Here is a 22,716-nt window from a genome sequence, read left to right on the forward strand (position 1 = left end):
GTGCGCGCCTCTGTGTTTGTGCTTAGGTGTTTTTAGTGGCCGGTTGTCAATGGAGCTGAGAACAACCAAGACAGCGGACGAGAGAACGACGAGCGGCGAGCAGTGTGTGTGCGGTTGCTCGACTGTGCGGATGCGCGAGCAAGATGGAGCGAGGTGTATGAAGCTGAAAGCGTGCATTTATCTTGTGAATAAGTTTTCGTTGTATATATAGTCATCTTTTGTTTTCAACGTACGCGTTCAACCGTTTTCCAATCAATGTGTATGATGAGTGTGCACCGAGAGCGTGTAATGAAGCACAGAAATGGATTTATCACTCGTGTAATTACGCAATTCGCCCAGAAAAATCCGAGGCGCCTACAGTTGCTGTTCAACTGAGTGACTGTAGTTGCGTGTTTGTGAACATATTGTGCTGTGTGCTGGTCATCAATCCGGGTGAGTTGAGAACCCGTATGCAGCAAGACTGCGCACTCTTCTCCACGAAGAGATATATCTTTTTGCATTTTTATTAAATTGTTTCTTCGTTGATAAACTCCAATGTATCTCTCCTAGCCGCGCTTTAATTTGCTGTTTGTAATTTTTCTTTCATGTGTGTATCTTACTTATTTTTTATTTATATATAAATAAATAAATTTACTCCGCAAATAGTGACTTTTTGCTACGAATATACCCCCCCCCTCCGTCGCCAACAACCAATGCCCCCCCCCCCCCCTGCAAAAAATTCTGCGGACGCCCTCGGAGGGAGGTACGGTGTTCGACCCCCAGTGCCGCCGGGTACCCACCGGTGATACAGTGGGTACAAGCTTTCCCCTGCCTGGTTCACCCAGGCATAACCTAATCTGGATCCCGGGCCACGCGGGCATAGGGGGGAACGAAAGGGCAGACAGCCTAGCTTGAGGTTGCGCATTCCGAGCAGGGCAGTCAAATGCTCCGGAGCTCCGCCTACAGGCTTGCGAGGGGGGATACGCAGAGACCTTGCACTTGCATAGGGGAGCTAGAATTAGATATCCACCACCACACAAAGCCCTAACAAAGGAGGAAGCGACCGTATGGCGCAGATTACAGACCAACTCCTTTCCTAACCTATACATACTTAATAAGATGTTCCCGACACAATACAGAGCCATCTGCCCTTGGTGCGATGCCACACCTACACTTTATCATATCACGTGGGAATGCGAACGCAACAAAGCATTCCACCAACACGAACACCCGAGTGCGGAGCAATGGGAGAGTCGGCTCACCAGCGGCGAGCTCGCGACCCAAAGGTCCTTAGTGCAGCACGCGACTGATGCAGCACGACTCAGTGGAGCCTTGGAATAGGGGCCCACCCTTGCTGACGAGAAGCCTCAAGTCGCCAGCGCCAGAGAAGACGACGGAGACTTCCCAACCGCGAAACCCTTGAAAGATCCATTAAAGTTTTCACTCACTCACTCCCCTGCCTGCTGCTCAGCTTTAGGGTGAAATGCTTGGGAAATGGGTCTTCGACCCCACCTTGAGAAGAAGCAACAGCCTTGTTTCATGGCGCTCTTTGGCCACAGATGCCCTTGCGCCATTAAAATTCATCATCATCGGCACATTTGCCCATCACATATAAAAATTTGATTCACAATAAAACATGGCCATGAGAGCTCCATTACCGTTCTTATCTGAACATACCCATATACTATACGAGGTCTGTTAGAAAAGTATCCGACTTTATTTTTTTTTTTTTGCGAACACCTGATGGATGTGAAACAAGCGCGCTTGCACCAGCCGACCTTGAACCCTCGTGCGCATGCACGAATTTTTTCCCGCCTGCCGATAGCGTCAGTCGCTGGGAAGCAGCGTTTGAGTGAGGCAGTGCGCAGTGCTCTCGTCGGTTTTTTGTCGCAAGGAAAATGGCGGAGCGAGAGGAGCAGCGCTACTACCTCAAATTTTGCCAGAAACTTGGCGATAGCCAAGTGGAAATTATTCGAAATGTTCAGACGGCTTTCGGTGATGATGCTATGAGCAGCACACAGATTAAGCAGTGGTGCAACTGGTTTAAAGACGGCCGCACATTCGTGGTGAGAGAGCCATGCTCCGGTCGGCCATCAACATGCCGAAATGACCAGGTAATTTCCGAAGCGAACGCTGTGGTGATGCGGGACTGTTGTGTGACTATCCGAGAAATTGCGGAAGAGGTGGAAATCAGCAATATTTCTGCACATTCCATTATCACCGAAGATTTGGCCATGGAGAGAGTTGCGGCGAAATTCGTGCCGAAGCTGCTGACGGTGGAGAAAAAGCAGCTTCGTGTTGAAGTCTCACAGGAGATGCTGGATTCCACAAACAGTTACCCTGACTTCACCGACGCCGTAATCACTAGTGACGAGTCTTGGGTGTACGGTGTTAAGGTCCTAGTACACGGGCCTGGAAAGACTACTTCCCGACGTGTGTCATCGGGAAGCCAGATGCGGTGTCAGGGTCGAAGAACGCGGATCTGGGAGAAATTACCACCAAACGTGGGTCGTCGTTAAGCAAGGTACGGCGAAGGCTAAGCAGCGGCGGAAGCAGCCAGCACACATATGTCTCCTGGGTGGCCGAGAGTACCTGCTTTCTACTCGGCGACCGTTGCCCCAAGCCTGCCGTCATAGACCACACACGGGACCCAGGTGACAGCTGATTCCATTTACCGAGCTCTTCCCGGTCGGAGTACAGAACCATAAAGAAGGGGTTGGAGTTTTAGCAAAAACAGACCGCCTTTTCGAAGACTCTTTCAAGTGTCGCCGCCGGCGCCGCCGCCGCGGGGAGACCGACGCTATCTTCCCCAATTGCTGTGAGCGTGCCGGGGGAACAAAGGGCTTCGTTTGCTGTGGCTCTTTGGCGTGCCAGGCATCGCGACGAGCTGGCGGGCATCGTCCGAACATATCCAAGGACAAAGGACCACTTACTGGCCTTTTCGTGACCTCTTTGTTCCGGCCTCGAGCGGCGGGTGTCATCTGAGGAACAACAGATGTCGAGACCCACGGAACCTTCGGCTAGCCAGAAACCATCACCTACCGCAGTCGCCGCTTCCTCGACGGCACCTTCTTTCCCTCGGATTCAACATGTGATGGGGGCGTGACCCTAAGTGCTGTGTTGTGTTTGTGCGCACAAGTGAAAGCTCTAGGCCCCTCCCACTCCGGCGTGGGCGTCCTCAACCTAGGGAATTTGGGGAACCAGAAGTGTATAAAAGTCGACAACGAATGCGGCAGAATCGTCTCTCACTTCTCTTCACTCATCCTGTAAAATGATGTAAATAAACCTATTCTCCTCTCGCCACCTTTCGAACCTCTTCGCCCAGCGGCACTCCTGTCCTGAACCCTCGACTTCAACAACTGGTTGGCAGCGGTTGGATCGACCATGCTTCGTGGTGTTGCTTCTGCGGGTAAGTGCTTGAACTTTGCTTGAGATTCGCCAGGCTTCAATTGTTTGGGTTATAACTTTGAACTGCTGGGAATCGAGGGAAGTTGGTCAGTGAGAAAAGTGTGTTTAGCTCACGTCCACAGTTGATCAGCAAAGTCAAGGCTCAGAGCAGCAAACATGGATCTAATGAAGTTGTTAAAGACAGATTTGCTGTCATTGTGCGAAGAGTTCGGTGTGCAGGTAGAGGAGAAGATGAAAAAGCCAGACATTTGCACATTACTCTTGGAAACCGCCGAGGAAGAAATTGTTAGCTATACATGGGAGCTCCTAAAAGCGGAGCGAAAGAAAGAGGAAGATGAGCGAAAGAAAGAGGAAAATGAGCGAAAGAAAGAGGAAGATGAGCGAAAGAAAGCGGAAAGTGAGAGGAATAAAATAGAAGAACAACGGCTAGCGGCAGAGCAAGCGGAGCGGGAGCTCAGAAGGTTGCAGCTTGCGCATGACGAAAAGCGACTAGAATTTGAGAGCTCGAGAGGCACGACTCCAGAGAGAGCGAGCGAGGCCGAGCTTCGAATGGACAGTCTGATGCGGCCGTATAAGATTGGCGAGGATCTTGGTTATTACCTCGTGAATTTCGAAAGGACATGCGAGAAACGCGGTTACGCTAAGGAAACATGGCCACAAAAGCTACTAATGGTGTTGCCCTGTGAGGCGGCCACTATAGTCGCGAGGCTTAATGCGAAAGATGCCGATGACTACGAAAAAGTCAAAGCAAGTCTGCTTAGAAAGTACCGCCTGTCAGCGGAAGAGTTTCGACAGCGGTTCAGAGGCGCCAGCAAGAAAGGTAGCGAGAGCTATGCAGATTTCGCATTCAGTTTGAAGGTCAACCTTACAGAATGGTTGAAGGGTGCTGAGGCGTATGAAACCAAAGATAAGGTTGTAGAGTGTGTAGGCCTCGAGCAATTCTATAAGAGTATCCCTGAGGCTGTTAGGCTATGGGTACAAGACAAGGAAAATGTGAGCACGGTAGAGAAAGCTGCCGAACTAGCGGACGAATATGCAACACGAAGAAAATTGAGCTCAGAGGCCAGCGGGTATGAAAAGAAAACTTTCGGGTTAAAAAAGCGCTTTGTACCCAAAAGTGGACCGCAGTTTAGGAGTCGCGAGGAGGTTGAGGGCGCTAAACAAGTGCCAGAAAAAAGTGAGGATCGTGCCAAGCAGGCCGAAGCTCAAAAAGCATTGACGAGGGAGTTCGAGAGCAGGAAGCCATTCCGTTGTTTCAACTGTCAGGAGACGGGGCACATCGCAGCTAGGTGTAAAAAGCCACGATTAGCCTTCTCATATGCGGACGACAGTGACGATAATTTGGAACTTCTGCGTCCGTATATTCACGAACTCCAAGTGAATGGAAAACCGTGCAGGGTCCTTCGGGACAGCGGGGCAACAATGGACATTGTTCACCCCTCCTATGTTAAAGAGAAAGACTTCACTGGAGAAGTTGCTTGGATAAGGCAGGTGCTGGAAGATCAGAGTGTGTGCCTACCTATGGCAAGGGTGGTCATTTCTGGCCCGTTCGGAGAGCTAGTGACAGAGGCCGCCGTCTCGTCGGCTGTTTCGTCACAGTATCCGTATCTATTCTCAAATAGATCAAATCAGTTGCTGTGCGAGAGAGGTCAGAAGTTGGCTGAGGGAACAGTAAAAGCCCTGACCAGGTCCAAATCACGCGAGCTTGCGCCCAAGCTTAGCTACAACCAAGAGACAGAAGCGACTGGCGAGAGAGAGGGAACTCCCGAGATTCCGGAACCCAGCAAAGCAGATGACACTCAAGCGCAGGAGGAACAGCAGGAACCGGTTACCGAAAGTAGCCCAACCGGTGTCAGCCTACAGGAAGAATGCAGTCCAGGCTCCGTGTTATTACCAACCTCCCTGTGCATGGATCGCCTATTACGCGTGGACAGAGAGTCCTTAATCAAAGAACAGGAAAGCGACCCTAGCTTGTCAAAATTACACTTTACAGCAAAAGAGGGTATTGCTAGGCGTAATGTGACATTGCACCACAAAGGCGGATTGCTGTACCGCCATTACAAGGATAAAAAGGGAAAGACGCTAGACCAGCTGGTCGTGCCTGCAAAGTACCGTTCTGACCTTTTGGGCCTTTGTCACGGAAACAGTTGGTCAGGGCACTTAGGTGTCAACAAAACGAAGGAAAGGCTACTTGGGGAATACTACTGGCCAGGCTGTTTCCGAGATGCTGAACGCTATGTGCAGTCGTGCGACGCATGTCAGCGCACAGGGAAACCAGGAGAAAGATGGAAGGCCCCGCTAAAGCTGGTGCCGCTTATCTCAGAGCCTTTTCGACGCCTGGTCATCGACACTGTAGGGCCACTACCCAGAACTAGGTCAGGCTTTAAGTACATACTCACTATGATATGCCCTGCTACCAAGTTCCCGGAAGCGGTACCGCTAAAGGAGCTTAGTTCGGCAGAGATAGTTGATGGCCTCCTGTCAGTTTTCGCCCGAATTGGCTTTCCTGCAGAAATACAAGCTGATCAGGGCACAGTTTTCACGAGCGCACTCACGACCACGTTCTTACAGAGGTGTGGGGTGAAGTTGATCCATAGTTCGGTTTACCACCCTCAATCGAACAGCGTCGAGAAGTGGCATTCGGTGTTCAAAAGAGTGCTACGTGCATCCTGCTTTGAGCACCAAGATGACTGGGAAAGCTGCTTGCCAGCAACGCTATTCGCCCTGAGAACAGTTCCGCATGAAGCGACAGGCTTTACTCCCGCAGAATTAGTATACGGAAGGGCTCTTCGTTCCCCACTTAGGATGCTTAGAGAGATGTGGGAAGGGACAGGAGAGAGCCAGTCAGTAGTGGAGTATGTGTTGCAGTTGCTAAACCGTCTGAGTGCCACGCGGGAACTAGTGGACCGGAATCTTAAAACTGCTCAAGAGACGGCGAAGACTTACTACGACAGGAACGCGAGACTGAGAACCTTCAAGGTGGGGGATCGGGTGCTTATTCTCAGGTCCGCACGCAAGAATAAGATGGAAGTTCACTGGGACGGGCCAGTGGAGGTTTTGGATCAGCTTTCGGAAACTAACTACACGTTGAAAATGCCAGGGAGAGGCCAGCAGATTAAGATCTATCACTGCAATTTAATGAAGCCCTATGTAGAAAGGAGCGGGGTTGTAAACCTGGCAGTGAATATGCCCGAAGAGCCACTAATCGATAGACCTGAGTGGAAAGGCCCCACCAACAAAAAGTCTGACAACAGCATAGAGGAAATCCTGTCCCGTTCCGCGAACACCAGAGTGCTAGAGCCGAAGCAACTGCAGGAATTGAGGCAACTGCTGTGCGAATTCCAGGAGAGTTTTAGCGGCCGGCCGGGGAAAACCAATCTCATCACGCATGAGATAGAGCTAACTTCAACCGATCCAGTAAGATCGAAAGCGTACCGAGTTTCTCCAAGGCAGAAAGAAATAATTGAGGCAGAGGTAAAGCACATGCTGGAGCTTGGCGTGATAGAGCCAGCAGAGAGTGACTATACCTCTCCTCTGATACTCGTAGAGGCACCAGGCAAAGATCCGCGACCCTGTGTGGACTACAGGAAGCTGAACGCCATAACAAAGGACCAATTATACCCTATACCGAACATCGAAGAAAGGATAGAGACAGTTAGCGCAGCACAGTACATCTCCACCCTTGACCTAGTGAGAGGGTACTGGCAGGTGCCCCTCTCAGAAAGCGCGAGCAGGTATGCGGCATTTATTTCGCCTGTTGGAGTGTTCCGGCCTTTGGTGCTCAGTTTCGGGCTGAAGAATGCACCTTTTAGTTTTTCAAGGCTAATGGACATCATCCTCAGGGACATGCAGGATTTCGCTCTGCCTTACCTTGACGATGTGGCCATTTTTTCCGATTCATGGGAGGCACATGTTTCCCATCTCAGGAGGGTGCTGACAAGTTTGAGGGACGCTGGACTAACCCTTAAAGCCGAGAAAAGTAGCTTTGGCTGCTCCCATGTGACCTATCTTGGTCATGTTGTCGGTAGAGGGACACGGAGGCCATCAGACCTCAAGATCGCCCCTATTGCTGAATTCCCGCAACCTCGATCTAAGACGGACGTACGTTCATTTCTGGGGCTCGTGGGATACTACCAAAGGTACATACCAAACTTTTCACAGCTAGCGAGTCCTCTGACCGATGCGCTACGCAAAGAGAAGCCGAATAGCGTAATCTGGGACGCGGCAAAGGAAAAGTCGTTTCAAACCTTGAAAAGCGTGCTGGCTTCCCGGCCCGTGTTACGCGCCCCGGACTACACCAAGGAATTTGTAGTCCAGTGCGACGCCAGCGACAGGGGGATGGGGGTCGTATTAAGCCAAGTAGGAGATGACAATGAAGAGCACCCCATCCTCTATGCTAGCCGGAAGTTAACCGTAAGGGAAGAAGCCTACAGCGCTTCAGAAAAGGAATGTGCTTGTTTGGTTTGGGCAGCACAAAAGCTAGCCTGTTACGTTTACGGGGCGAAATTTACCTTCGAGACAGATCATTGTCCGCTTACATGGCTGCGTCAGATGTCACCCAAGAATGGCCGCTTGCTGCGCTGGAGTCTAGCCCTCCAGCAATATAACTTTTCTGTGCGCTACAAAAAGGGCAAATGCAATGGCAATGCCGACGGTCTGAGCAGGTTATTTCCCTAATTGAGGTGTCTGCTATGACGCATTTCGGTGCCTTTTCGTCTCTTTGTATATAGGTGCCAGTTTGTTTGTTTTCTGTTGCTAGCGTAGTGACGTGATCATTAATATCATTGTTTTGCTTCCAAATTTTGCTACCCCTCTTCGCGTCGTGTACGGCGAATCAAGCTTTGGCAGCCAATTTAGCCAACATGGAGGCTTATCTTAGTAGCCGAGACTGTTGTTGTCAGCTACAAAATTTTCAGTTCAATTTGAGGCTTCCCGTTTGTATTGCATAACAGCCTGGTGGATCTCGGGTGAATTTCCTTGCACTGCCTGGGGAGTGGCGCTATGTTGTGTGGTTGGTTTCGACTAATGCCTCCCTTGTGCGAGGATTAGGACTCTGCTGTGTGCTGTGTGCAGAGAAAATCAAGAGAGGCATCCCACTCTACCACTCAAGCCCATCTCTCCTCGGCGAGTGATTGTGACCACTGGCCGGTCGAGATTCTCCTGGCCGCGGAGGAGCTGTTAAGGTCCTAGTACACGGGCCTGGAAAGACTACTTCCCGACGTGTGTCATCGGGAAGCCAGATGCGGTGTCAGGGTCGAAGAACGCGGATCTGGGAGAAATTACCACCAAACGTGGGTCGTCGTTAAGCAAGGTACGGCGAAGGCTAAGCAGCGGCGGAAGCAGCCAGCACACATATGTCTCCTGGGTGGCCGAGAGTACCTGCTTTCTACTCGGCGACCGTTGCCCCAAGCCTGCCGTCATAGACCACACACGGGACCCAGGTGACAGCTGATTCCATTTACCGAGCTCTTCCCGGTCGGAGTACAGAACCATAAAGAAGGGGTTGGAGTTTTAGCAAAAACAGACCGCCTTTTCGAAGACTCTTTCAAGTGTCGCCGCCGGCGCCGCCGCCGCGGGGAGACCGACGCTATCTTCCCCAATTGCTGTGAGCGTGCCGGGGGAACAAAGGGCTTCGTTTGCTGTGGCTCTTTGGCGTGCCAGGCATCGCGACGAGCTGGCGGGCATCGTCCGAACATATCCAAGGACAAAGGACCACTTACTGGCCTTTTCGTGACCTCTTTGTTCCGGCCTCGAGCGGCGGGTGTCATCTGAGGAACAACAGATGTCGAGACCCACGGAACCTTCGGCTAGCCAGAAACCATCACCTACCGCAGTCGCCGCTTCCTCGACGGCACCTTCTTTCCCTCGGATTCAACATGTGATGGGGGCGTGACCCTAAGTGCTGTGTTGTGTTTGTGCGCACAAGTGAAAGCTCTAGGCCCCTCCCACTCCGGCGTGGGCGTCCTCAACCTAGGGAATTTGGGGAACCAGAAGTGTATAAAAGTCGACAACGAATGCGGCAGAATCGTCTCTCACTTCTCTTCACTCATCCTGTAAAATGATGTAAATAAACCTATTCTCCTCTCGCCACCTTTCGAACCTCTTCGCCCAGCGGCACTCCTGTCCTGAACCCTCGACTTCAACAACGGGTACGACCCGGAAACCAAATCCCAGTCGTCACAGAGGACGCATTCCACGTCACCAAGACCAAAGGCCCGACAAGTGCGCAGCAATGTCAAAGTGATGCTGACTGCTTTTTTTACTCCCTCTGTGTGGCACACCACGAGTACGCACCCCACAGGGTCAAAGAATGACTAAACAGTACTACAGGGATGTCCTCCATCGCCTACGTGGTGCTGTGCGGCGCAAGAGACCGGAATTGAGGTCAACAAGAAATTGGCGCATCCCTCGCGGCATTGCTCCTGCACATTCCTCGCATTTGATTCAGACTTTTCTGGCGAAAAACCAGACTCCTGTAGTTCAAAAGGCTCCTTACTCTCCTGATATGTCCCCCTACGACTTCTGGCTGTTTCCTAAAATTAAGAGGCCATTGAAAGGAGCGCGATTTCAGAAAAGAAAGGACATTATGGCTGCAACGACAGCTGAGCTAAATTCCATTCCAAAAAGGGCCTTTTCGGAATACTTCCAACAATGGCAGCACCGCTGGGAGATGTATATGGAGCCCCAAGGAGACTACTTTGAAGGTTATTAGGTTTCCAACGCTCCAGTTATGCCAGTTTTTTTTCTTCGGCCAAAGGTCGGATACTTTTCTAACAGACCTCGTATTCCGCGCAATGCTTATCACTCAGCAGGAACAGGGTTCATAATCGGCTTCGTTATACACCGTAAAGTTCGTGTCCACCTTTCGCCCCTCATAGTAGCCCTCGCAGATATTTAAACATACAGAAAAAAAAGCTAAGAGGAAGCCTGGTCTAACGCTGCGTTTCCAGACTTGAAGCTAATTAAAAATAAAGGCAATGTTTCATTTTGTCCGAGCACTTTTTTTCCAATGACAAGGCTCCCTAAAGGTAGGCCTGAGCCACAAGTTGACCCATGTGCGTCGGAGAGAAGACATTATGGGCAATGTCCCACCCGTGGCTACGTGGTTTAGAATTTGTTGTGTCCCCTTATTGCTTTTGTGTGTGTGCGCCCCCTCCTAACGACCACTCGCATTCCCCTCCTAACGACAGTTCGCATCCTCCTCCTAACGACCACTCAATCCTCCTCCTAACGACCACGACAGTTGCCCTTCGTCGCACGCTGTCACCAGATGCCCCCCCACGGTGCGCCCCCGCACCCTCCTCCTGTTCTGGGAAGCCACTCCCTCCCGTGGACGCTTCTCAGCTCCCTCCTTTCTTCGGGCGGCCAGTTCGGCTCCTGCCTCGGTCGACGCTGGTCGCACCCTCATCGGTTTTAAATAAACGAAGTCTTAAAGTACCGTGTGCGTCTTTCGCTGCATTCAACACAGCGACCGGACACGACAGTGGCGACGAGAAAGTGGATTCGACCCGCGCTACGCAACGCTATTGACAAGCCATGGCTACGCGAGGGTTTCCCAATCAGATACCAGAATTCAACGGCTCATCGTGGTCATCGTGGGTTGGACGCCTCCAGTTCTACTTTGAAGCTAACAACATCACAGACCCAGCCTTGAAGAGGGCCAACCTGCTGACGCTGTGCGGGGAGCAGACCTACGATACTGTCTGCGCCCTTATTCAGCCAAGCACACCAGCGGCAGTGTCTTACGACGACATCGTAAAAGCGCTGCAAAAGCACTACGACCCAAGGCCATCCGAGGTCTACAGCCGGGCTCGCTTCCAACGACGAGATCAACTGGGAGGAGAAACTGTGAGCGCCTACGTAGCCGCGCTCAAGAAGCTCGCTGCCGACTGCAATTTTGGAACGCTGTCGACAACAGCTACCGGGCAGGAGGGAGACGCAGCTTCTTCTGCTAACACCACCATGCTTCCCTTGGACGTGATGTTACGCGACAGATTTGTGTGCGGACTGAGTGACGAGTCACTGCAGCAGCGCCTGTTCGCTGAGAAGGACCTCACATTCAGCAAAGCTTACGACATCGCCGTTCGAGCGGAGAGCGCCGGTCACCAGCAGAGAGGGATTCGCCGGAACACCAAGCCGGTACACCAGACAAGCAACCAGGTGCGCAAGCCTTCTGTTGTTGTAAAATCGGTCAAAAAGGCACAACGCTGCTGGCGGTGTGACGACCAACACAACCCCCAGGGATGTCGATTCCAGTCAGCCACGTGTAATTTTTGCCACAAGCGAGGGCATATCGAAAGAGCATGCATTACGAAACGGAGACTTGCCAAGATAAAGTCACCTTCCCAGCCTAATCACAGCGTCAACGCCTCAGAGAATACGCCGCTATCTGATCTCCATGGAACAACATCAGCAACACCATCTGTGTTGTACGACCTGAACACCATGAATCTCGGCACGCGACCGAAGATTTTTACAGAAGTAAGCGTACATCACCAGCTGATTAAGTTCGAGGTGGACTCCGGCGCAGCCTGTACTCTGATCAGTGAGGACACGTTCCGAACTTCATGGCCATCTGACGCACCCGCCCTGCAACAAGACGACACGCACCTGCGAACGTGGTCAGGACAGAATCTGCCACTATTGGGCTCTGCCAACGTGCAGGTTAACTACAACGGCCAGACCCATACGCTACCTCTGCTTGTTGTGAAGGGCACAGGATCAAGCCTTCTAGGGAGAAACTGGTTTTCTCCACTAGGCGTGATGATATGCGGCATACACCAGACGCCGAGCCAGAACATGGTTAGTAAACATCAAAACGCCGATGCGCTAAGCCGTCTGCCACTAGACGCAACTGTTGACGAACCATTTCCACCAGGAGACGTTCTGATGTTCGAAGCACTGCCAGAACCTCCGCTTACAGCAGGCACAGTTGCAGCATCTACGCAGAAGTGCGCAGCTCTCCGGCTAGTTTACACAGCTGTTCAACAAGGCAACGTGCATAAACTCAAAGGGGACAACTTCGACGCTTACCGCAGGCGAGCTACAGAGTTGAGCACCCATCGCGGCTGCATCATATTTGGGTCCCGAGTTGTGATGCCGAGAGAACTACGCGCACAAGCTATGTCTCTCATCCACGCCGGACATCGGGGCATCGTTGCGATGAAAAAGTGTGCCAGAAGCTACATGTGGTGGCCTGGCATTGACAACGACATCGAAACAGTGGTGCGAGAATGCAAGCCTTGCCAGAGCAGCCGGAGCGCCCCGCCGAAAGCTCCTGTCCCAGAATGGGAAAAGCCAGACACACCATGGCACACACTGCACATTGATTTTGCAGGACCAATTGAGGGCTGCACTTTCCTTGTGGTCGTAGATGCCTACACAAAGTGGCTTGAGATAAGGCAAATGGGACAGACGACTTCGGCAGCAGTCATTGACAACCTCCGATCACTATTTGCAACGTTCGGCCTGCCGCGCAAGGTAGTGTCGGACAACGGAACACCGTTTGTGTCTGCGGAGATCCTCAAGTTTTATCGCGACAACGGGATCTCATCAGTTACATCGGCCCCCTACCACCCAGCGACAAACGGACAAGCCGAGCTAAAACGCGCCCTTGAAAGAGATCAGACAGGCTCGCTGCAGCGCCGCCTTGCGCGCTTTCTCTTCAAGCAGCACACGACGGTTCAGAGCACAACAGGCGAGACCCCCTCGAAAATGATGTTCGAGCGTGAAATGCGAACCCAGCTCACAGCCATCCTCCCCGAGCCAAAGGCAGAGACGTTCCGGGAAGAAAAAGCAATTCCGCGCTGCGGCACGCTTACTGAGGGGCAGCGCGTCCTCGCCCGACAGTTTCTGAAAAAGCCACGCTGGGAGGAAGCTACAATTGTCAGACGCATAGGCCTGCGCTCTTGGCTCGTCAACATACATGGCACAGTAGCACGCCGACATCTCAACCAGCTGCGTAGATTTACGACGCCGTCTGAGAGCTGTCCGCCAGCGGAGAGAACACGTGCACCATTTTCCCACATAGCCTGGCACCTCTTCCCGGAAGAAGAGACTTCGCCCAGGACAGACCTAGGAGACACAGCGAACAACAGCCAGCCTACAAGTGTTTCTCCCCCGAGCGCACAAAGCCAGCGCGCCTCCACGCGTGAGCGCCGACCCCCTGCACGATACCAGGCAACTTTCTAAGGGGGAAGGAAGTGTTGTGTCCCCTTATTGCTTTTGTGTGTGTGCGCCCCCTCCTAACGACCACTCGCATTCCCCTCCTAACGACAGTTCGCATCCTCCTCCTAACGACCACTCAATCCTCCTCCTAACGACCACGACAGTTGCCCTTCGTCGCACGCTGTCACCAGATGCCCCCCCACGGTGCGCCCCCGCACCCTCCTCCTGTTCTGGGAAGCCACTCCCTCCCGTGGACGCTTCTCAGCTCCCTCCTTTCTTCGGGCGGCCAGTTCGGCTCCTGCCTCGGTCGACGCTGGTCGCACCCTCATCGGTTTTAAATAAACGAAGTCTTAAAGTACCGTGTGCGTCTTTCGCTGCATTCAACACAGCGACCGGACACGACAGAATTCGAGGTTGATTTAGGGGCGATAGCTCGCAAGGGGAGTTCTTGTGTAGCAACCAGTGTCGCTTCTGCGACTCAGCAGAGCGAGAAAATCCTTGTACGACGTTAGGCTAACCCATGCTGACCCCGAGTCACATTACCTCAGTTAAAAAAACGGGCTAGTCCGAACAAACACGCGCACAAAAAAAGAGGTATTCGACATCATGTTCGGCCCTTAGGTCCTCCTCTGCTTCGAGACCATGTTCGCCGGAATTCGACTGGAGTAGGAGCTGAAAACATTGCATTCCAGCACAACTACACGCATACGAAATGACCACTCACTGCACTTAAAGAAATGCAAAATCAAACTAAGGCTCTATTTCTGTCAGACAGAAAAACAAAAACAAAAAGATGCGGACGCACCGGACAAAAATGCAATCAGCTCCTCGGAATGCTCCGGACCGGCACCCTCAACATTCGAAAGGAGCCGCGCCGTAAAGCAAGAAAACAAAAGGAAAGAAAGTTGAGCGAGGCGCCAGCGGCGCTCGGTGCCGCTTTCGTGCACTTATTGCAGCCAGAGCATTCGGCAACTTGCGATGGATCCCTCTCGACGACACCTGCTCGAGATCCGCCTTCGCGCGCGCACTTCCCACGCGGCGGCGGCAGCAGCAGCGTCGTGCGCGTTGCGCTCTCCAGATGGCGCCCGCAATGCGAGCGATGTAAGAGCGATGCAGCAGGCAGCGCGTCTCCCACCCGGCGGAGAAGGGTCGTTCGGTCGGTCCGGGTCGGCGTGAGACGCACGGCTCTCAGAGACGCACCTGGCTGTCAGGTGCGCGTCCGAGGGCCTCGTCCGCAGGTGCCTCGAACACGTGCACGCGCGAGCACTCGCAAATGCACGCCCGACTGACGGCGGCGGAGAAATTCGACACGCAGTTTCCCAGGCTCCCCACCGCCATCTGCGAACGACGTGTCCGCATGCGCGTCGTGCTGCAAGTTATCGCGTGTTTTTGCGTTATTCGTGTCTCGCGCAGGGCGTTGTTTGTCCCGAGAATATTCGGCCAGGTGGTGATACCTCCTTATTGGCGATGCATAGGTTTCGTTTGGTGCCTCGATACCATGAGCCTGGTCTGTCGTTTTTCTAGCGATTTGCAGCATTGCAAACAAGCACGACTCGTGTTTGACGGTTTTTAGGCGTTTTACTGCAATACATAGTTTCAAAGAGACCTTATATCGGGATCAGATGTTGTCCCAGCTCGCGTGTAGCTGAAAACTCTTACTTTCTCCTACCGAGGAATAGGCGCTCTCTAGAATGTGACCTGTATAGTGGTGTGACCCCGGTATGCTTTCAGGGGCAGGGCAGTAGTTAAAGTGATCCGTAAAGCAGAAAGTTGGGCTAGTTGGTAACGATCCATCTAAAAACGGCGCACTGAAAAACACGCAAAACACAGCGCTCTTGTCCTGTCCGTTCTCCCTGTGTTTTGCATGTTTTTCAGTGCGCCGTTTTTAGATGTAAAGTGATCCCTATAAACTACTTAGCGTTGGACGAAAACTATCCAGTTGAGTTTAATAAAATTCTTTACTTGCTAACTGTTTAAAGAAAACATGATGTTCTTCTGTATATAGTTTCCTTTGGATAGATTGTAGTGGCCAGGGTCGAAAGTCAGGAGAGCCTGCACCTTTAATTTAGCCACAGCTCGGCAACCAGCGCCATTCCCATGCATATCATGCATACTTCGTGGTATTCTTGAGATAACCGCATAAGTTTATTACATCAGTTGTTGAATTTATTCATTTTTTTTTGTGCCATGTTCGTGCTCGTTAAAGATCCCCTGGCGGTCCGAATTATTCCGGAACCCTCTGCTACAATGCCTCTTCCTTTCTTCTTCCATTCCCACCTTCCTCCCTTCCCTCACGGCGCGTTTCAGGTGTCCACCGAAAAACAGGACAGTTATTGCGTCATTTGCTTTCTTCAAAAACACTTTATCATTAAAGGCAAAGCATGCGAAGCATGCCGCTGATTGTAATACATTCTCTGCAGCACGCACACCCCTGAAAGCAACTAGCGACCGCCGCGCGGGGTTTTCTTTGTGATAAGGGGCCACTCCAACTTTTAATTTTCAAAAATGAAAGGTATAGTATCTTCTGCGAACAAATGTTGCTACAATTGAGACATGCCTTCCCCTGGCCGACAGAAGACCGCAGCGTGTCAGTACTAATCATGCAAATAAAGGAACTCGACCATTTGTCTAGTTTGCGTGTGAAACACCCCTGCTGAGGCTTCTGTGGCAGGTATTAGGAGTGGAGGAAGACGCGTCAGCAGCATGCGGGCAATGCAAAGACGGCGGCCCGCTGTCCAAGCCAGCAGTGCCGGCAGCTGCTGTTCGGGTGGGAGGGTGGGGGAGGAGCGGTATACGAACCTTGCGTTAGTGACAGCTGGCAACCCCGTGGGAAGCGTACCTTGCTTACTAGTGCTGTTACCACTAGCGACTCGCAGTTGCTCCGGGGATGTCTAGATTCACAAAACCAGACGGCGAGCGTTGGGAACCGGAGAGGGAGAGTCCTCGTCGGCCTTCTTGGCAGCTGACTACTTTCCGGGTCAGCCAGGTTAGACGCTTATGGTCGCCGATATAGCGCAGAAGAGACACGGCGGAAGAAAATAACTGGACTACACAGGCGCTTACTTTCAGCGAGATTTATTGGAAAGCACGCCAGCTTTCAAACTTACAGCTTTCAGTGAAGTTTATTGAAAATCACGTCAGCTTGCAGCCACGTGAGCAGCCTCTAAAAAAAAAAAAAGGCTGATTGTCGTAGCTGCGACTAAGGTATGTGAAAGTAAGAAATAAAAATAACAAAGAAGATTATGCACTTTAAAAAGCTTGGCCTCTTTATTTGTGAGCGCGACAGAAAGGGTGTAAGGCAGTGATTATCGATCCTTCGAAATTTAAGCTGCTTCGATTATCTCAAGCACAAAGTTTCCTGTGTACCAGTTAGGGATTGTTCATCATGTGAAATCGGCCCATATCGTGTATGTTGCAGTACGCGGACGTATTCTTGTTAGTGAAGCATCAAGTTGCCCCTTAAAGTTTTGTATACACTGTAATGCTGTCCCTTCAGCCTCTCAGTGGCGCGCCTATCAATATGACTATTGTATATGCGTCGTCGTATATCAAGGGAATCCACTACACCATGCTCTCCATACATTCCAGGAAGCGGTATTTTCTTCACGGTTTTGGTTTGGTTTCGTTTATAAGGGTTTAACGGCCCAAAGTGACTCAGGTTATGAGGGACGCGGTATAGAAGGGCTCCAGAAGTTTCGACTGCCTGGGGTTCTTTAACGTGCACTGACATCGCACAGAACACGGGCCTCTAGAATTTTGCCTCCATCGAAATGCTACCGCCGCGGCCGGGATCGAACCTGCGTCTTTCGGGTCAGCAGCCGAGCGCCATAACCACTGAGCCACCACGGCGGGTCACGGTTTTGGTTACCACGTTTACAAAGATTGTGAAGCTTCTCTAGTGAAGAGAGAACATGTCCGCCAACTTGAATTCCAATTTTGTTTAACTATAATGGGACAATTTGTATATATATGGGACAGCACAGCCTTTCTTTTGGCACCAGTAGTTTCGTAGGTTCACGCTTTCCCGAAGCTTGCAGGCAAAGCAACCTCTCCAGTGCTCGTAACTCGTCGAAATAGCCGAAATTTGTTAGGCCCTAGCGCCGAAGGTGACCGCATTTTCGAAATTGTAAAAAGTGATCATGTTACTTTCGGTGGGCTACACGTCACTCAATAATTAAGAAGCGTAACAGTAATAGTTAAATAGTTATTTATTAAATATTACTTAACCTCCTTTCTAGTTAGCGCGCGCATATTATCTGTGCTCTCATGTACTACACCGCTGACAATGCTATGCCGGAAAAAGCACTCATCTGACTCAAAAAGCCTACTTTTAAAAATTGTGTGAAGTCTTAGGTGAAACGCCCTGTATAGTATCGCTGTTTTGCTAGTGCTTCAAAAACGGCCTAAAATGAGCCTATCAGTTTTCATTATGATTTTTTGTAGCCAAAACGAGTAATAAGAATATTACCCTTAAAGCAATGCAGTGTTAGGATGTGGCCATATCGGGGCCTAGCAGAAATACCGTAATTAATCCTCTTGTTCTGGGCGGACGGAAGTTTTTGAATGTGCAATATTGGCGTGCCTTGAGAAACGTCTGTTAATCTGACTATTTTACCCTTATTAGTTGGTAATTCATTGCTTAATGCGTTATGCGGCACCCATCCACGCAGAAATATACAGCTCGGCTTTTGTTTGACCGCTATCTAATGCCGTTCGCCTGGAACACAGACTCAAAGCGACGGAAAACTTTTACTGTGAGTGACAGGAGTCGTCACTTCTCACCCACAGCACGCACAGCACAGCCAATTTCGCTGTGCCACCTTTGTGCTGCGTTTTGTTTCGCATTGAAGGCCGTTCTGCTTCTGAGCACGAGGTCTTGGGTTCGACAGGAGAAGTGCACGGCAGCCGCACATATGACGAACGCCACCAACGCTCCTGCACGATCGCTGAGGAACGGTCAGGGGTGGCAATTAACTGGGAGGCCTCAGCTATGGAGCACCTCAGAAGTGAAACTGATATCAATTTGTTCATTTCTTATCCCAATACTGAAAGCGTAAAAAAAAGGCATTGCAACTGGGGGGTAAGAGCCGTAAATAATACATTGCATGCGCGACAGCTGGCCAGAAACTAAGATTGCAAACATTGCAGTATAGTCACGAATCAGAAACAGCTCTAAGCTAGTAATAGGGAACCTGCAATCGTCGGGCGACGCCACCAGCGCGCCGACACCTGCGCCACCAACGGAGAAGTCACCAACCACGCAGGCGCTCCTTCGTGTGTCGGCGCCGTTGCAGCGCCTCTTTTCGTCGTGGCTTCCGACCGTGTCTGTAACGTTACGAACATCCTCAACGTTTCACCAAAAGTGCATTTGCTCGGGACGTTTTTTTCTCTTTTTTTTTGTACTCGGCAGCATCCGGAAAGCGATAGCTACCCGCACTGTCGCGGGTTGTCCATTGCGGATTCAAGCCAGTCGACGTCCTCAACGAGTATTTTGCTGGTGTTGGTGTCATAGGCTCCTGCTGCCTCAGCTGTGTGGGAAAAAGCTGATTCGAGGCCAGCAGGTGATGCAGTGGCAACAGGTGATACAGCAGCAGCACGAGGGGCAGATGACCCAGAGTGCCGCTGTTTCCACCTGCCCATTTAATAGAAGCTTTAATGCCACTAAATCTTACTTGTCAGCACACACGGCTTTTGTATTGGTGCACGCACACATTCAGATTTCTTGGCAGAGGCCAACCGCTTCACGGTAAAGCTAAATAAAAAAGACACGCATCCCCAGTTTTCACAGCAAACTTGAGCCCAAGCAGCACATAACAGACAAGCTTACCTGTTAAATCTAGCCAGCTGAGTAGAAAGCGAAGGGGAATGCTTTTTGTACACTCTCGGGATTATTGTAAGTCCAAGGAGAGGGCTCAGTCGGGCTGGTTGGTTGATGTTAATGGGTACCAAGAAACAGCGTTGACGGACGGGACGGAAGAAAAAGAGACACCACACATGCGCTGAACTAGCAACCAAATGGTTTATTGCGAAAAAAAAGGGGGGGGGGGGGGCAATATAAAGCAGCAGGGCAAGCCAAAGCAGAAATAGAAAGCAAATGCGGGACGAACATACGGGAGCTATCAACGCATCACTGATTAAGAAGGCGAGCTCCTGTGGGAATAGAGCCACCGATGGTTGGCTTACACATGTGAAAAGCCTCTCATATCAGGCGCGAGGTGTGATCTCTATCCTTGGCGATGATAGTGGTTTGGTTCAGAAACGCCTCACATTCATCGCAATCTGCGGAATGAGTGACCATTTTATTTCGGCGTGACTTGCTTTCAGTGTCTTTCGCCTGTTCGCGTAGCCGTTCGTTGACGCACTGTCAGGTCTCCGCGATGTAAAAACGGCCACATGAGAGTGGGACCTCGTAGAAACCATCTGTCTGTTAGTTGAGCGCATGTGTCTTTCTCTTCTTCTGTCCCGTCCGTCAGCGCTGTTTCGTCGTACCAATTAATTACTGTAGGTACATAGCCAGGGTGGCTTTCAAAAATTGTGCTTTCTTGGCCATTCACAAAATGCTTGGAGCACGTCCTCGAATCCCTATTCGGCTGCCAGCTTGAGGATTCCCCAAAACTTAAACGAGTAAAACACGAGTAATTACCATCAATCTGCTGCAACATATGTAGCTAAGTCAGCCAACGAAAGAGTCATTATTAAAACAAGAAAATGCGCTACGCATACAAATTATTTATGTAGGTATTATACTGACTTCATACACTTCACACACCGTTTGCTCCCCTGCTTGAGTGCGGGAACTATATTTCATTTTTAAGAATGGACAGCAGATTACGCACTAATAGAATAAGTAGTTCGGGATAATTCGCATGAGTGAACAGCGACAGCGGACATTAAAGGCGCCTGACAGCGCCGGGCACTGGGTGTTTTTTATTGCGTAAGCACCAATTCGATGGGTACCCCCTTATCGTGTTGTCTATTCGCAGCTGGCCTTGGGCGAGCGTTCGTCCCGCGACACTGCCCGCTCATCGCCTTCTACTTGGCACCGGTTCTGACCCGAGAAAAATATTCTCTTGCACGTCCGCAGCTGACCTAGTGCGAGCACTCCGTCTCGCGGCACTGCCCGCTCACTGTCGTCTTCTGCGTAGCACAAATCCGCGCTTTCGCACTGATGCAAATGTAGTAAACATTCTCTGCAGTTTTTGTCCGCCGGCATGAACCCCGCACCACCGCGAAGAGCGTGTTGTGTCGAGACAAAATAAATGCCGACCAAAAACGGAGGGCGGCTTCTTTCGTAGTAGTTGCGGTGGACATGTCTACGAGTAGTTCGGTCGTCATCCTCAGAAAACAATTTAAACGCCACAAAAGATGAGCAGTGCGTCGCGAACTCATGCCAGAGGTCATGGTGCACTTTATTTCAACAGGACGATATGCCGCCTCGTGCAAACTATCCGTACCCTGACAAAACTGCTACCTGATTGAGCCAGCTGAAAAATGAACCACGTCTTTGGCTACTTTCGTAACGTGCAGAAATTACCGTTTACAAATAGGAATTCACTTCCGCGACTCGTCGCACGGCGGTAATCCATTTCTGTCTTCTTGTTTTCTCCCAAGGCTTCGACGGAAAGCTGTACAGCTTCACGCCCGGCGTTCTTTCGCGACTGAGGCAGTCTTTGACAGAGCAATACCTGCGCCCACTTCGCATCTTTGGCAGGGGTGTGGTTGCACGCTTCCGATAATGCCGTCGAGTCCTCAACTGCCGAAATAGCTGCACCTACTTCGGACGCGAAAGAAAAAAGCCCAGAAATCCCACGCTAAGCAACTTCAGCAATGCAAGGCCCGAGCGTGCGACGCCTTCGAGCTTCTTGCGTGGGCCGCTAGAGGGCGCGACCTGTTCGGTCAAACTGCATTGCAGGGTGCCTATAGCAATACAGGGATGAAATGAAAGTATTATTCCAAGTCATTAAAACAGCTTCTACAGGTATACGCTTCGAACTATGGCCCTAGGCATATTTGAAAAACACTGTTGCACAGATCAGTCCCAGAGCTTAATTCCCGTTGCTTTGAAAGGTTGATCCTACCTTAGAGGGTCTTAATGTGCCCCACTAATATAACATTCATGGTAAACGTGCCACATTTAGCGGCATATTTTGCAGAGAAATCCCAGCCTCAAATTAAATCTCCTATCTGGAATGTTCGCTCAGGTCATGCTATCTCATACTTTCGCGCACTGCATCGTTTTCTATGCAACGGCGACTGCATGCACATCGGCACTTGAACCGAATCGAGAAAACGGCCTTGCAGGATTGGTGTATAATCTAAACACAAATACGCCTCTTTGGGACTAAAAGGGTGTAAAGTTGTCCTCTAGTGTACTCCCCTTTTAATAAATGCGCGCTCTAGAGGACAGCCTGGTCACTTATTACTTATTTCTGTTTTTAGAGTGTAACATACACTGCACGCAGTGCTCCGCAGGCGTAAGGCCGTGTGCGACAGTCCAAATGTGCGCATTTCGAAATCCTCGACCCTCCGCAACGATTCAGGTCACTCGGTCGCCACTCCGCCTTCCTTCCAACGCCGAAACACACTTGCAAAGGCAGACGACGAACTCAAGTGGCAAACGCATAAGCGCTCGGCTATGCGACGGCATCTTGTTCTTGTTGGGATCTCCGTCCGCGAAACCGGCCGCCAGGAACAAACTCTGTCAAGGCGGCCCACCCAAGAAGCCGCGGAACGGCAGGCAGGCTCCCGAAGTAAGAAGCGCCCAGACGAATAAAACACTCGGCGGTATACGCAGAAACGCCCAGCGCACGAGGGACGCAGGTGGGCGACGTCGAGGTCTTCACACGTGTCGGACGGGCCGGCTGGCGAGTTGCGCCTCGTCAGGAATGCACTCGTCGGTGGGAACGCGATGCGCTGCTGCCTCGGCACACCAGCTGCTGTGCGGATTGGGACATGGAGCTGTGGAACCGTACTTTTTTAACGCGGGAGCATTAAAGGGGCTGCGAAACACTGCTTGGGGGGATACCGGCTATACTTCAGGTGGGTTCTTTATGTCGAACAGATGCTGACTCAAAAAAAATTACAGGAATCGATGCACAGGAACGGGAGTTATTCAGTGAAGAAATTTCAAAATACGAGCAAACAAAACGCTGCCCTCAACTC

The 22,716-nt window shown here is 51.1% G+C and overlaps 1 protein-coding gene across 1 annotated transcript; it reads left to right on the plus strand.

Annotated features, from left to right (window-relative positions):
- The first annotated feature begins 3,421 nt into the window (after positions 1–3,421).
- LOC149327781 (uncharacterized) lies at positions 3,422–20,606 on the plus strand. The gene is made up of 3 exons (XM_089564972.1): positions 3,422–3,699; positions 3,769–6,366; positions 20,538–20,606. The coding sequence occupies exons 1-3, from the start codon at positions 3,544–3,546 to the stop codon at positions 20,604–20,606; spliced, it is 2,823 nt and encodes a 940-aa protein (XP_089421098.1). The 5' UTR covers positions 3,422–3,543.
- The last annotated feature ends 2,110 nt before the right edge of the window (positions 20,607–22,716 follow it).

Source organism: Amblyomma mixtum, chromosome 10, assembly GCF_055824585.1.
Source record: "Amblyomma mixtum isolate Tamu chromosome 10, ASM5582458v1, whole genome shotgun sequence".
Taxonomy (NCBI): Eukaryota; Metazoa; Arthropoda; class Arachnida; order Ixodida; family Ixodidae; genus Amblyomma; species Amblyomma mixtum.